The sequence below is a fragment of the Triplophysa dalaica genome, chromosome 17 (genome assembly GCF_015846415.1).
Source record: "Triplophysa dalaica isolate WHDGS20190420 chromosome 17, ASM1584641v1, whole genome shotgun sequence".
NCBI lineage: Eukaryota > Metazoa > Chordata > Actinopteri > Cypriniformes > Nemacheilidae > Triplophysa > Triplophysa dalaica.
The window spans coordinates 8,401,444-8,415,597 of record NC_079558.1 but is presented as its reverse complement, the minus strand read 5'-3'; the positions used below and the strand labels follow the sequence as shown (position 1 = coordinate 8,415,597).

Here is a 14,154-nt window from a genome sequence, read left to right as displayed (position 1 = left end):
CTAGAACACTTGGGTCAAAAACAGGAAATACGTCATCAAAGTAGTCAAGTGGAAAGACCGCACTGGGGGTATTTGGACGCACGCAGCCCCAGTATAACCCCTACCGGAAATTGCATACTGAAAAATGTACTCTGTTCGCTAGATGGCGTCACAGGCCTGGTGAACATCAAAAATCTGCACAAAATTGTGTAGACTGTGAAAGAGAGACCTCTGACCAAATGACATTATAATGTACATGGTACATACTATTTTCATAGTACATGCCCACTGTATAGTATTTTCCTAATATTGTATTCTGTATTTATTCACACTGTATATCCTGCACTTTGCTAATTGCACGTCTGGTTAGACCTAAACTACATTTTGTTACATTGTACTTATATATGTGTAATGACAATAAAGTTGAATCTAATCTAATCTAACAATATCATATCGATCAAAAGGTTAATGTACATTCCCACAAACTCTCACACAAAGTTGCATAACAAAACGGGTTTTTAATGGAGTATTTCATTGAGAAAGATTAAAGTTACACACACTGAAGTCTATCACTGAAAACATAGTCTAAAAACTCACAACAGCATGTGGTGGATATCATGACTTATCATGTTTATTTCTTACTATATAAAACAATATATGTACAGTACTATTCTGGTTGAGTTGGTTATGTCTTTTGGTCCAACTGCACATGCTACTAAATGAAAACAATATCAAGGTACCTATAGCACAGCAGCATTTGTGTTTATAGTCAACACATTCTAAAATGTACACATTCATCGCTTCCAGTAACAAAGACTATGTAGGTTTATTAAAAATGTTCCAAACATCTTAAACAGAACATGTTATATTTTTGTCATCCTGCACCACTCACCTATTCAGTTTTTACTGGATTGTCAGTAGTTTGACTATGTTAAAAGAACTGCTATAAACATCACCCACACACACACACTTGTTTTTAAACCATGTACATTCCATATTTGGATCCTATAACAAACAACTGAACATTGCAACATAATGGGTAGTTTTGTGATAAATTAAAATATTTTGTTTTTGATTTGCCAAAGGTTAAATTATACAGTACAATGGATATCTTCCATGTTTTCAAAATTTTAAATTCCAATAGAATTATATTTTTGATCCTAAAAAGGATTTAAGAAACACATCATCACGCATTCCATTAAAACAGAATCTGTATCAAAGTTCCAGAGTTTAAAAGACTATTCCTATATTAGGAATTCCCATTCTGTTAGGATGTAGCTCCTTTAGGTACAGTTCGAGTCTTGTTGACGATGCTGGCAGCCTGCATAACACGGTATCGTTCTCTGAGGTTGCGTCGCCGTACGTGTTCATTGGTGATTTCCAGTACGTTCGCCACTGGAAACCAGCCTTTCTGTCCATCAGACAGGCAGATCCCCTCATACCATCCTAAAAACAAGGTGAAATTAGTAAACAAATGAGCGATGGAATACAATATATTGTATGCACTTCTTGAGAAAACACATACTATTTTTAAAATACATTTAATCCTGAATTGAAGATTATTTTCAGTTTATATGTTTTTATTTTCTCTAATAATGTTTTATTCATTTATGTAATAAAATAAAATGTATTTAGTATATATTTATTAAGATATTTTTCCATATTTATTTAATAATTTAAGTTTTTTCCTTTTACATTCCTATGTGTAGCTTATGATCAGTAAAATAATCATGACAATAGTTACTGTAAGTAAAAAAATATTGTTTAAACAAGTCCTTTATTTATTTCCCTATTTATTACGTTTTAATTAATGCCGTTTCGGTCCTTTATACAAAGGTGCCTGTGGTGAATGACTGGTACAGTGTGACTCACCTTCATTGGTTTTGCGTATGACATTGACAATCTCCGTGGGTTCCAGATTTAACTCATCTGCTTGAATTGCCACATATTGCTCCACACACTGCACTTGAGGGCAATCTGAGACACACACAGACATGTAACCACATGTTAAAGAACACAGGAACAAACACAAACATGCATAACCCTGATCAACTGAGATAAACACACAGCCTTATTTACCCCAGTCCTCATATATGACTTCCTCTTGATCCTTGTTGGGATCGTTGGGATTTGGGAATGCAGCCAGCCACCTGTGTAGGTCAGATCTGATTGGAGAAATAGAAGAAACATTATAGACAGAAGAAGATCCTCACGCAGATTCATCTCTTATTAGTGATCCTAATATTCAAGTGTTAAAAATCACTTGGATAACAGAGAAATAAACATTAAAACAAACACGCTAGCATGATTAAGTGATGGTCGATTTGTAATCGCACTCACTGTGTGGGCGCTTTTAAAACTTTCTCCACAAGGCGTCCCTGGTGATTCTCCAGAAGGGTCAGAGAGAAGCAGTTCTCCAGGCTGGGAACAGATGCGTCCTCCCCCATAGACTGCACCTGGACCAGGGAGCGATGAGCATGATCTTGGACCACATACCGCTCAGAACTGCATCACAGAGAAAGAGGTGCAGAAACAAGTGAAAAGTCTTTCATTTACAACGGCACACTATATCAGTATCAGGTAAAACACATCCCAAAGGGTTATAGGTATGTGTTTGTCAAGGAGAAAATGTTTATATATGATTTTATGTAGTCCCTTGCTTCTTTCTATAAATGTTTGAAGGTCCATTTCTTTGGTTTGTTCAACTCACAATTGTTAATGCATAAAAATTATACTATTTTTTCACTGTCATTTCTGTTATTGCACTTTTAAAATGTGAATTGCAAAATAAGAGTCATTATTGATCAATAGATTCATTAAAAATGAGTGGGGGAAGGAACATTATAAACTAGCTTAGCTCTTGAATAATAATAAGGTTATATAATCAACATTCATAAGAAGAAACTCTTGTTAAAATGCAAAATGTGTCCTAGCAGTAAAACACTACCACTCACTGATCGCTTATTCATTCAGCTCACTGATGTGGCTTTTCTAAAAGCCAAAACTTGAAAATGTTTCCCCAAAATGTGTGGGAGAACTCAAGGTCCAGTGTATGAAATTTAGCTGCATCTAGTGGTGAGTTTTTGCTTCTTTGCCGAAGGAGATAAAGTATATACAAGACACGCTCTGTAGAAACGAAATAGCTCATTCTAAAGTAATATAAAAATATAACACTGTATACACCTATTAAGACACAGTTATGTATATTATATTGCATTTCTGTCAATAGATCCTCTAAAAAATTAAACACAGCACCTTTCCTAAAAGTAAATGGAATCTAGGTCTGATGTTTTGTAATCCTGATAAACCATGAGTAAACACAGTCAAGTTGTTCAGTCACCTACCTTTTCTTGGCAAAAACAAGCAGGTCATTGAAAAGAAACAGGTAGACTGAAGTAAATTTGGAACGGAGGGTCAAGAATTTTGGTCCTTTGTTGAGTTCCTGAAAGTCTCCGCGTTTCTCCAGGTAACGTGTTTGAGAGATTATTGGTACTGCCTGGTGATGAGACAAAATACACATTGATATAAATCTATCTTTCAACAGCATAACAAAAATCAACTGTTCACCTTAAGTTTGTCGAACTCCAGTATCTTGTTTATCTCGATGAGTTCTTCCACCTGCTTCATTTTTCCCACCTGAGTATTACATTCTTCTATGATCTGTGTGTGGAAGGATTAAGAGAAAACATCAGACCAGTTTTCCTTATAGTTATAATGATGACATTAAAAATAAATCTTTATTTAAATATTGTTTCTTTTGGTCATAAAAATCTAATGTTAATACTCTAATATTGTGACAGCCCTAAATGAGAAACACATAAACAATACAACTTACTTTTAATTTTGCATAAAGCTATAAGATTTACTTTATTAGTTATCTTTGACTTCATAATAAAGCAAAAGCAAGCAGGCCATTTCGTTTGTTTCACTATTTTTGAATTGTCTATGGACATGTTATCTTATCGGAGGAAAAGAACAATTGATCCCCACGGGTACCATAAGTGAGAATGTGGTCTGTGGATATAAATCAAGTTATTAGTATTGAACTCATTGAAATAATTATATATACATATAAAATTGTAGTTTTGCAATGTCTCTTTTGCAAAAATGATTAAACCAAAACTAGAAAAATGGCTCTTTGGTTAAAATAGGTTCCCCACCCTGGTCTTAGCTCATTCACGTATAAACAGTATATATAAATATATATATATATATTTACCCCCACTCCAACCACCTGGAAAATCACTTGGCCCACCTTTCATCTCTTATCTGGAGCCGGGCCTGATAGCAAGCTTATATAAATTTGCCTGAATCCACACATATATTGTCATACAGCTAACTGACCTACATTGAATCTTGTTTTCCAATGCCCCCTCCCCTCCCCTTCCATGCATTCTCAGCTTTTCTCTAGCCTTCCTCTCTAAAAAGATATTCTGGTAACAATGGGCTCCAGTATAATGTGAGTATGGAACAGTGTGTAAGGATTGACATTATTAGGATAGGAAAAAGCAGGGATTAATTTTGTCATTTTGTGATGTTTACCTTAGACACTGAGTCCAGAGCTTTAGATGCTGTTTGTTCCTCAACCGTACCCACATCCGTTCTCTTCAGAATGTTCTGATAAAAACAAATGTTTCAAAAAAATGTATAGGACCTAGATGACTTGAAGATAACTTATGTGATTCTTTATGTGCGTTACATATGAATCATTTTTTTCCGATTATTTTAATCTCAATGTTAAACCAAGAACCGCAGAACACAAAAGAAGATATTTTGAAGAATGTTGGTAACCGAACAGTGGCGGTACCCACTCACTTTTAAAATATTGACACAAAACCAATGCAAATGAATGGGTGCCGTCGCTGTCCGGTTTCTTCAAAATATCTTTATTTGTGTTCTGCAAAAGAAAAAAGTCATGCAGCTAAGAAATGACCAGAGGGTGAGTAAATGATGACAGAATATTCATTTTTGGTGAACTATCACTCACATTTCAATAACAAAACCTAACTAAAAAGGGTCTGCTGTGGAAGATACCACAAAAATTTGTTTAATATTTGGACCCACCTCAATGAGCATTTTAATGCGTGTGATTCGCTGGAAGGGCAGCAATAGGAAGGACATGAAGGGAAGTCGTTGACACACAGGGGACTCTTGCAGTCGGGTAATCGCAGCCGCAAACTGGGTGTTACTTTGCCTGAGGAGAAATGGATATTGAAGTGAGAGTGGGTTAATATATATCTTATGGAGCGAAACTACACGTTTGTCAGAGAAAACTACTAATATTTTGAGCTTATTTAGCAATGTTGAATATACGCGCAACATACAGATCAGCATGCTAAACATTATATCGCACAGAACACTTGACGTCATGTGTCAATTTGATATTGGTAACGCATTTTTAATGTAGGGGAATTTGATTTATAATAAACCTTCTGAGAAAATGATGCTTAAGGACACAGGGTACAAAATAGTTTGGAGACACAAAAAACTTTGGACCGATCTGGGAAAGTGACCTGGCAATGGTCTGTTTTGGCTCTTTATATCACAAAAACAAAACTGTACAAATGATTATGATCATGCATATTAATGAATGGTTTCTCTTACATTAAAGTGGAGTAGATTTTCTCCTGATAAACCTGATTTCGTACATAGTCTATGTAAGCAGGGAAATTATGTTGCGCGTGATAGTGGAGGATGTCACAGATGTCTGAAATGACAATACTCTCATCTAGTCGGTCCTCCAGGTCCTTCAGGAATCTGTGAAAATTGTCAATAGACAATAGACAGACATGCTTGTAAACAGGCATTTTTGACTGTTGTGACTTGTTTTACACACCACATGACATTTCTTGAGCATAAGACTGTAAAAAGTGGACGATAATACATTCATCATCCTTTTCCATTGCATTGCAACGTTTCATAGTTTATGCTAATGCTTGCTAATGATAAATGTGATTAGTTACAAATTCTTTCTCAGCAAATCTTGATGGATAACTTGCGTCAGAATTGATACATCTGGCAAGCTTTTAATGGGAGTACAATTATTTATTTTTATATAATCTAATGTCAAAGATTTTCTCTTTAGGGACTGTTTGGTATAATACAAAAATGTAGTTTATTTCTTGGGTTCAGCAGGGCTGTTTTTAAGTGTATTTTCTTATATACAAACACAGACACGCATGGATGCTCACCTCTCGCCGACCTCCTTGATGCGCATAATGTTTGAGAAAAGGGTTTTTTTGTCCATTACAATAAGAGTATTACTCAAGTCACTTGACTCCATAAAATGCTCTATAAGAACACGCAGAGAACGCAAGTATGACCTTTCTGACGCAATCACTTCGAACATGCTCTGAAAAAAAAAAAAACATTATTTTAAATACAATGTAATCTTCCATTTAATTTCTTTAGATCAATATCTTGACTTATATACGGATATTTGCTGAACAACCTGAAAATAAATTGCCTTGAAGAATCACAAATCGTTACTAGTTCTTCACAGAAGATTAAGTAGAACATTTGGTGAAGGTTTCAGCTCACCTCTTGGTACTTGCGCTTTTCTGGGGTTAAGGTCTCCAGGACACCACTGTCTTGTACTTCTGGCAGGTCCTGCCATAAACTGGTCTGTTTGATAGTTGGAACGGGACTGGATCTGGCACTTTCAGATCCTTTCTCTGAATTGGTTGTATTTAGTGTGTCCATCTGAAAGTCTATGCTGGTCTTGCTGATGTTGCGACAAACGGTCCTTCTGATCTCCTTTGATATGTATGTTTTTGTGTAAAACTGATACAGGGCTGCGAGGCATAAGGAATCAAAAATCAGATTGTAATAAAAAAAGAAGTGTGTAAGTTTTCTTGTTGTAAAGGTTAGACATTTTCAGTCTGAAAATTCTGTCATCATTAATTCACCCTCAAGTTGTTTTAAATCTGTATTAAAGGAGTCATATGACACGGATAAAATGAATATTATCGTTTGTTTAAGAAGTAATGCAATGTGTAAACTCGATTTAAGGTTTGTATCGCCTATTTGCACAGCCTCTCTGAAACACAATTTTTTTTACGAAGCTCATTGTTCTGAAAACCGAGGTGTGCTATGATTGGCCAGTTAACCAGTGCTTGGTGATTGGTTGAATACTGCAAGAAATGTTCGAAAGCAATTGTTCTGACAGGTACGCTCGCCTTACTTGAGTATACATTTGGGCAGTCTTAGTCAAATCATTTGTGGGGGTGTGGTTACACGAGACGTTTCAAGCAGATCTGGGTGAGCATTGGCTTTTAGATAGAATGCATCTTTTGTTCAGACACTTTAATTTTGGCAATTTTACGTGTCTAATACATGCATGGGCAACTTATGACACACCAAAGACACAGAAAAACATGTGTTTGCGCAATATGACCCCTTTAAGTTCCTTGATATTTTAAAGATTGTAGGAAAGCAAACCGTTCTAGGGCACTTTTGACCACAGTAATTGTTCCTACTATGGAAGTCAAGGGTGCCTAAGAACTGTTTGGTTACAAGCATTCTTCCAAATATCTTTCACTGTGTTTATCAGAACAAAGAAACTTATACAGATGTTAAACAACTCGAGGGTGAGTAAATGACAGAATTTTTATTTTGGGGTGAACTGTCCATTTTAAGACTCCTATCATTTAGGTTAAAATCTGAAGTCTTTGACAGCCAACCAATAACCATTGCTCTGAAATATTTACTTTATAAATATTGCCAGTATCAGATGTTTTGAGACGCAGTCCTGTAATGTGGCTTCTCATACAACAACCTATGACGTAAAGTGTCAGATGATTCTTCTTGCGTGTTTAAAAAAAAAAGTTAAATCGCTTAGCATAAGAGATTGGATTAAATACAGAACAACAAAATAAGGGTCTACTTTTGTCATTTATTGTTGTCTCACTATAAAATTTTGCAATAACATTGATCATTCTTGCCACAATGGGCGTTTAACTAAGTTTTATTTTTGTTTAACAAACTATTTTTTGGTTTGTTCAAGTTGAAGTTTATACAGTCTGAAAATACTATCAGCCATCTCACCTTCCGAATCATCAGATTGTTTCTGACGCGGGTGACCTCGTTGACGTCTGTAAATAAAATTATACAGCAAGCGCGTTGAATACAGTATTAAAGCTTAGAAATCGTAAACATTTGATTGATGAAAGGTAAATAATTACTTCAGCTCATTGGATTTTCCTCCATCAGCCCCTCCACTGTCAGTATCATCTGTTGACGGAAAAAGACCAACAATTTAGCACCATAAACCAGTACAGGGATAGTTCACCAAAAAAAAGTAATCATTTATTCACCATCATGTCTTTCTATACCTGTATTTGACTCCTTCTTATGTGCATCACAAAAGAAGATATTTCGAGAAATGTTCTGAGTTCATACAATGAAAGTCAATTAAGTGCTTAAGTTACCAACATTCTTCTAAATCTTTTTTTGTTTTCCGCACAAGAAAGTCATACAGGTGTGGAACGACATGATCGATGATGAAAGACATTAACGTTAAATGCAGATTCCATTACACACCCAAAGATTGCAGAGAATAACTGCTGGGTCGTCTTCCATTCTCATAGTTCCTGGTTGGTGGCGGAGGTTTTTGTGGTGGAGGACTGGCAGGTGGGCTACATTTCATAAGGGGTAGCAGCGGGGACACAGGGCGCCCTAAAGCCTTGGGGAGAATGAGACGAGCCGGTGAACACCTATTATCTAAAGGCATTCTGGGAGGAATGGCTGGAGGAGTGTCTTTGCTTGATGGAGGGCACACATCCAGGCTGGATTGATAGATGGATTCTTCTTCTGGTTCTTCCCAAGGTTGGGCTTTTGGGACGTTCAGAGGAGTCTGGGGAAACGGGACGACAGAGGCGATCACCGACGGAGGACCAGGATCTGATTTTCTTCTCAACTCCTGCTCTATGAAGTTCCGTGTTTCTTGAAACTTGTCTTTAATAGTTAGAGGTTCCTCGCTGTTGCTCTCAGCCTTATCTACGGACTCGCTCAAAAACTCCACTTTCGTATTTGGATCGTCCTGTTCTTCTTCTTCTTTTCCATTCAGATCCTCAGTGTCACCGGTCTCCATCTCAGGATCTGGTCCGATCCCATCATCCTCTCCTTCTTCATCATCTTTTTCACATATAGGCACCCACACGAGTTTCATGCCAGGCCTCTGTAGATGACACACGCAGCCGCAGTTCTTCTCACACTGAGGCTCAGGGAGAGGGCTTGAATCCTGGTCTTCTCGCCGTTTACCACTTTCTTTCCCATCAGGATCTATAAAAGGTTATGGGAAGAGGTAAGGTTTACATGGTAATTTCAAATGAACTTGTTTATGCTGCTTTTCAAACTGAAAATCAAACTCTGCTCCCTGGAACTGATATGCACTACTAAATAAGTAGTTTAAGTAGGTATAACTGTAAAGTAGGTAAACATGTACGAAGGTACACTAGTATAACTGGAAACTGGAAAACTCTAAACAGGACTCCAAAAGTGGGCGGTACCTTCAAAAAGCTGAGCTGCGGAGTAGGGTTGCAACGGGGATTTAGGTGTGTCTTATCTATCTGACATGTTAAGAAGTCACGCCCCATTTTGGAGCTTCTGCCCTGTTCTGGAGTTTCCTATTCCCTATTTGGAGATCTCAAAAGATTAAGGTAAATCCACAGTCACACTAGACCCAAATTTACCTACAAGAATTGCGGTTTGACATGTTTATTCAGTAAGCGATTCAAAATAAAAGATAAACAAATTTATAATAATAAAATTATAATAGCAACAGACATAACATTAATGGGCCAATAAGAATTTTCATCATAACAATTATAAAATGCAAATAAATAATAACTATTACAGTTATTCAAACATTAGGAATGTGGCGTATACATAAATGCAGATGAAAGTTATTTTACTGTTTGTTTATCTATGAATTGGCAAAAGGCTTAAAAAAATCATGGGGTGCAACCGTGACTGTGCTCTTAAAATGAATTTCCTTGTCTTTTTTTAATCTGAAAGTAAAATTTGAAAGCATTTTAAGATAATTTTACTCAGGTGACCAGGAATGTGTTCAGTTTCAACAAAATAGTACATTTCATTTCAATGAATAGTACTATTTCAATGTCGATGTACAGGTTTCATTTTCTCTCAAGATTTGGTGACTTTCTATTGTAACCCTTACCTACTTTGTCTTTTTTTTAAACAAACATTACCCTCAGACCCAAACATATATCAGAGCTTTGACACATTGTAAACATAGCAGCAATAAAGACTGATACACAGCAGAATATAGATGCTTGCTGTTGCCTTCTAAACAATAAAGATTCAACGTCACGTCGTTTCTTTAAAGTTTAACTTTTTTGCTCTTTGTAATAACAGATCTTTCATTACCCTCTTTCTTTTTTCCTTGCTTCTTTTTAGATTTAGGCTCCGTCTTTGAGCCTGTTGTTATCAGAGCTGTCAACCTGTGCACAGACCCTCTGTGCTCGGACGGCCCTTCCTCCCCCTCTTTACCTCGCAGATCTTCCACTGCCTCAAATACATTTCGCTTAATCTTGCTAAATGCTCGTTTTAGCCCTTCGGCCATTTCACGGGACTGATCTGAAATGTTGACACTATCGGCTCAAGACTGAATTATGAGAACGTATGAGAAATCACATGCTCTGTTAAAGGTGGGACGTCGGTTTTTATGACACCAATAAAACAAAAACAGCAATAAAGGTGCTTGCAATTCTGCAAAAACAGTCATACTACCTCAGTTCACACATTTTATGTTATACTGAAGTGTAATGCAATTTATTGGGTGCACTCCAATAGCAGTTTAATTTAGACGAAGCCAGTCTTCCAGACAATGTTCAAAACTTAGACATCCTCTTTAACTTTATTCATTTTAAGTGATCACAGTAGCAAGGCATTAGGTCAGGTCTGCTAAAATCAAACTAAAGATGAAATTATCAATTGTAAAGCTACTTTATATTATTATTATGTAAAGTGAAGGCTTATTACGCAAGAATCCAACATGTTTACACATTATTTCTCACATTACTTCCTTCCATAGTCCTCGAATATCCTCCTAAATTACATTACAGTTTTAATGAAATGCTTTCAGGGGGATGGGGGTAGTTTTATCCCCTCCACACGCCCCATCTGTCTTTCTGTTTCAGAGGACCGCACCGCACACACTTCATAATCCCATGATAAAACTGATTATCCACTTACTGGCCAACAATAAAAACAAGATCTCTGATGTGTTATCCATCCCTAAACGATGTTTTATGTAGACGCAAAATCGAATAAAAATGTGTCGAAAGAATTTTGACTTCACTTCTTGAAAAAAATGCAAGAATGGCATACAATGATGTATGTCACAAATATATCTCACTTTAAAAGCCATAAACCCTTTATTTTAAAAAAGGCAAACCTGCAATTTGCATACCAAGAAACATTTCCTCCTATGCCTCCAAGATTACTACCGACATTAGCAAAGAGCAGCAGAGTTCGACCTCACTTTGATGAATACATCACAGAAATACATAGAAAATCTACATTTGTTACGGTCAAAATGCTTGTTTGAAGGTTTGTGCAAATCAGGAGTAAACTGTTATCTACTGCAGATCAGATATGAGAATCAAAATTCCTGAAAACATATCTATTTGGAAGAAGCATGCAGGCAAAATGCAAATTCCTGAGCAGATTCCTAAGAATGAGAGTAAAAAAGTAATGTACCTGACCGGCCTCCATCAGTATTTCCAGCAGCCAAGCCTCCTTGCTTGCTTCCTTCAGCGGCCTCCTTGCTTTCCGCCTCCTCTTTCTGACCGCTGACCGTTTGCCTCGTCTTCGGAGGCAGAGGTGGTGCACTGTCAGTGTCGGTCTGCGAAGAGCATTTAGTTCTGCGCCTCGGCTTTACAATAGGAGGCTGCGATGGTTTCCTGTCCAAAGTTGTGACCTTTGCTGTACCTCCACTTGGAGTCTTAGACTCTGGCTGGCTGAATATGTTGACTATGTTTTTTACCTTGCCAGAGTTTGGTGAGGTTGTGTTCTTGGCGGGTGAGGTGTCTGTGGTGTTATTGGAGGGCCTAGTGGGAACTGGAGGTCTCTGTTTAACTTCAGGCTTTGGAGGTAGCTGTGGAGCCTCTGGAGAAGACATCTTGAACGATTTCTATGTTACGCTTAGTTCCTCGAGCGCCTTAAATTTTTTAACCTGCGTGAGTAAACCAACATTAAAAAGATATTAGGTCATATATAGGTCATATTTCCATTCATTTTCAAATGCCTCCAAATGTTTTGTAATGTTAACCTTTGATTCTAGGCGTGTCCATTGAGCTGTACAAATATAAGTAAGGATGGTGTACAGCTGGTAAGTTTCAAATTACATAACATTTAAAACATCATAGTGATCTCTGTCCCGAGTAATAAATCATGTGATACCACACTGGAATTTAGTGTGTTTACCCCCATCGGACTTTGCCGTGGAAGGGATCAGTCAGACTTTATATTACAAGCTGAACTTCCGATCGGACTGGTTCTTCACTGAAACTCCAGAGAAGCATAGCTAGCAAAATGTACTCTCACCCTTTGAATTCCAAAAGCACGCTCAGGTCTTCGGAATGTATGACAGGGACTAATCTGAGTATGATTTAAAAATCTCACAACAGCTTTAATATTCTCCAAAAGATCTAGGATTCATGCCTTGACGATATAATCTAAGAACCTTGGAGGGGAAAGGGTGTTCCTGTTATGGCTTCCTGTCTCAACAATTCCACAGTCAAGCCGAACTTCGCACAACTGACCCAGCAGGTCTGTCAAGTGCTTTGTTTTGATAACCTGAACCTATAAAGCTGAAAATCCCCCGTTCTTGGTTTCTCTTGGACGAGATAATGAAATGCCTTCCCATGGTGGGAAATAAGAGGCTATAATGGTTACCATTAGAAGGGCGAGTGTTTATATGAATTCTTATTTCCCTCTCATAATTCAAACATCAATAAAGTATAAACATCCTCTGAAGCAAAAGCATACCCAAGTATCCCATGCAGGACAGTTTTGTTTTACTAAAAATGTGTACATAGGTCCTGTCCAACTTTTAAACAGTCTCGGATTGAATGGAAACATCCTCCTTTCCTGTTGATAAGTCTTATATCAGTGTGTATAAATAATTGTGAAATACAGATTGATTAGTATATTTCAACATTCAATTAATTTCCATAAACACGTTTTTTAATAGCTCATGGCGACCTGCTAGAAAACATATTTCTTCTTGATAAAGTCAATATTTCTACTTCGTTCTCCACAATCAACATTTTTTTGTGTTGTCAGCACTGTTATAATAGCCTACCTGTCAAAAAGGTTAAAGAACACTTGTAAATAATTGAAAATAAATTGTCTGCTTACAGTGATTTTTCACCCCAATAATATTTTATTTACTAAATTTGAATACACGACTAGTTTTACAATGGATGTCAAATTCTGTCAATTTAAAGTCAATTACTATATGCATAATACAAAATACTCACAGTCACCAAACGCGCGCCTCACTGCTCCGAATAATCCATACAGACAAGCGATTTCTGATAACCGTCCTGAGCAACTTCTTCGTAAAGATCAATAAATAACATTAGCGTAAAATAATGTGGGGTAACTATACCGGTGCACATGTACGCAGTGTGTGTGCAGTTTTACCCACGCCCATAAAATTGTGCTTCAATACATTTAAAATGTCAGTATAAAATCGCCACAGTCCGATGCCAACTTCATTCTCATCTTTTCTCTTTTGTTGTTCTCTCCGGTAAATCCACGCGCATCTCTTGTTTCTTTGTTTTCCGCGAGCGTGTGTGTTGAACAGCCGGATAGGGACAGTGTGATTCATGGACACTCCCCTCCTCCCATCCCATCCTTCCCAATCTTCCCATTCCTCGAGCTGCCACCCAGCGGACACACTCCTCGTGTACCTGTACACGTAAGAAGGCCTCATGAAATAAATTAGTAATGACATTACTTTAAAATATGTGAATGCAAATTAATTTAGGTTTGCTTGGGTTGTTTAGTCATTAGTGTTAGCTTCCGTTTTTAAAAACGCACACGTGCATTTATTTTTAATACGTCAATTATTTGTCAATACGATTTACTGAATAAAGTATTCGTCTTTTTTTAAGAGATTAAATCGTTTCCTGGCATCATTCT

General features: G+C 37.1%; 1 protein-coding gene across 2 annotated transcripts; it reads right to left on the bottom strand.

Annotated features, from left to right (window-relative positions):
* Nucleotides 1-477: 477 nt before the first annotated feature.
* Nucleotides 478-13,813, bottom strand: arhgef15b (Rho guanine nucleotide exchange factor 15b). 2 transcript variants are annotated; one of them, XM_056770505.1, is made up of 16 exons: nucleotides 13,488-13,813; nucleotides 11,704-12,178; nucleotides 8,521-9,261; nucleotides 8,163-8,211; nucleotides 8,026-8,072; nucleotides 6,520-6,773; nucleotides 6,171-6,331; nucleotides 5,584-5,736; nucleotides 5,044-5,173; nucleotides 4,522-4,596; nucleotides 3,547-3,639; nucleotides 3,324-3,475; nucleotides 2,320-2,484; nucleotides 2,059-2,144; nucleotides 1,852-1,956; nucleotides 478-1,425 (listed from the first exon to the last, which is right to left on the bottom strand). In XM_056770505.1, the coding sequence occupies exons 2-16, from the start codon at nucleotides 12,122-12,124 to the stop codon at nucleotides 1,247-1,249; spliced, it is 2,811 nt and encodes a 936-aa protein (XP_056626483.1). In that variant the 5' UTR covers nucleotides 12,125-12,178; nucleotides 13,488-13,813; the 3' UTR covers nucleotides 478-1,246. The 2 variants fall into 2 exon arrangements, with proteins under 2 accessions (XP_056626483.1, XP_056626484.1); XM_056770506.1 differs by lacking the exon at nucleotides 13,488-13,813 and adding an exon at nucleotides 12,550-12,698.
* Between the last annotated feature and the right edge of the window lie 341 nt (nucleotides 13,814-14,154).

Excerpts from the sequence above, each read along its gene's own strand:
- arhgef15b (XM_056770505.1), bottom strand. The coding sequence starts at position 12,124 with ATGTCTTCTCCAGAGGCTCCACAGCTACCTCCAAAGCCTGAAGTTAAA. Across the intron at positions 8,212-8,520 it reads TTATTCTCTGCAATCTTTGG|ATGATACTGACAGTGGAGGG; the intron begins GTGTGTAATGGA and ends TTCCGTCAACAG. Across the intron at positions 3,640-4,521 it reads CTCTGGACTCAGTGTCTAAG|ATCATAGAAGAATGTAATAC; the intron begins GTAAACATCACA and ends TTCCACACACAG.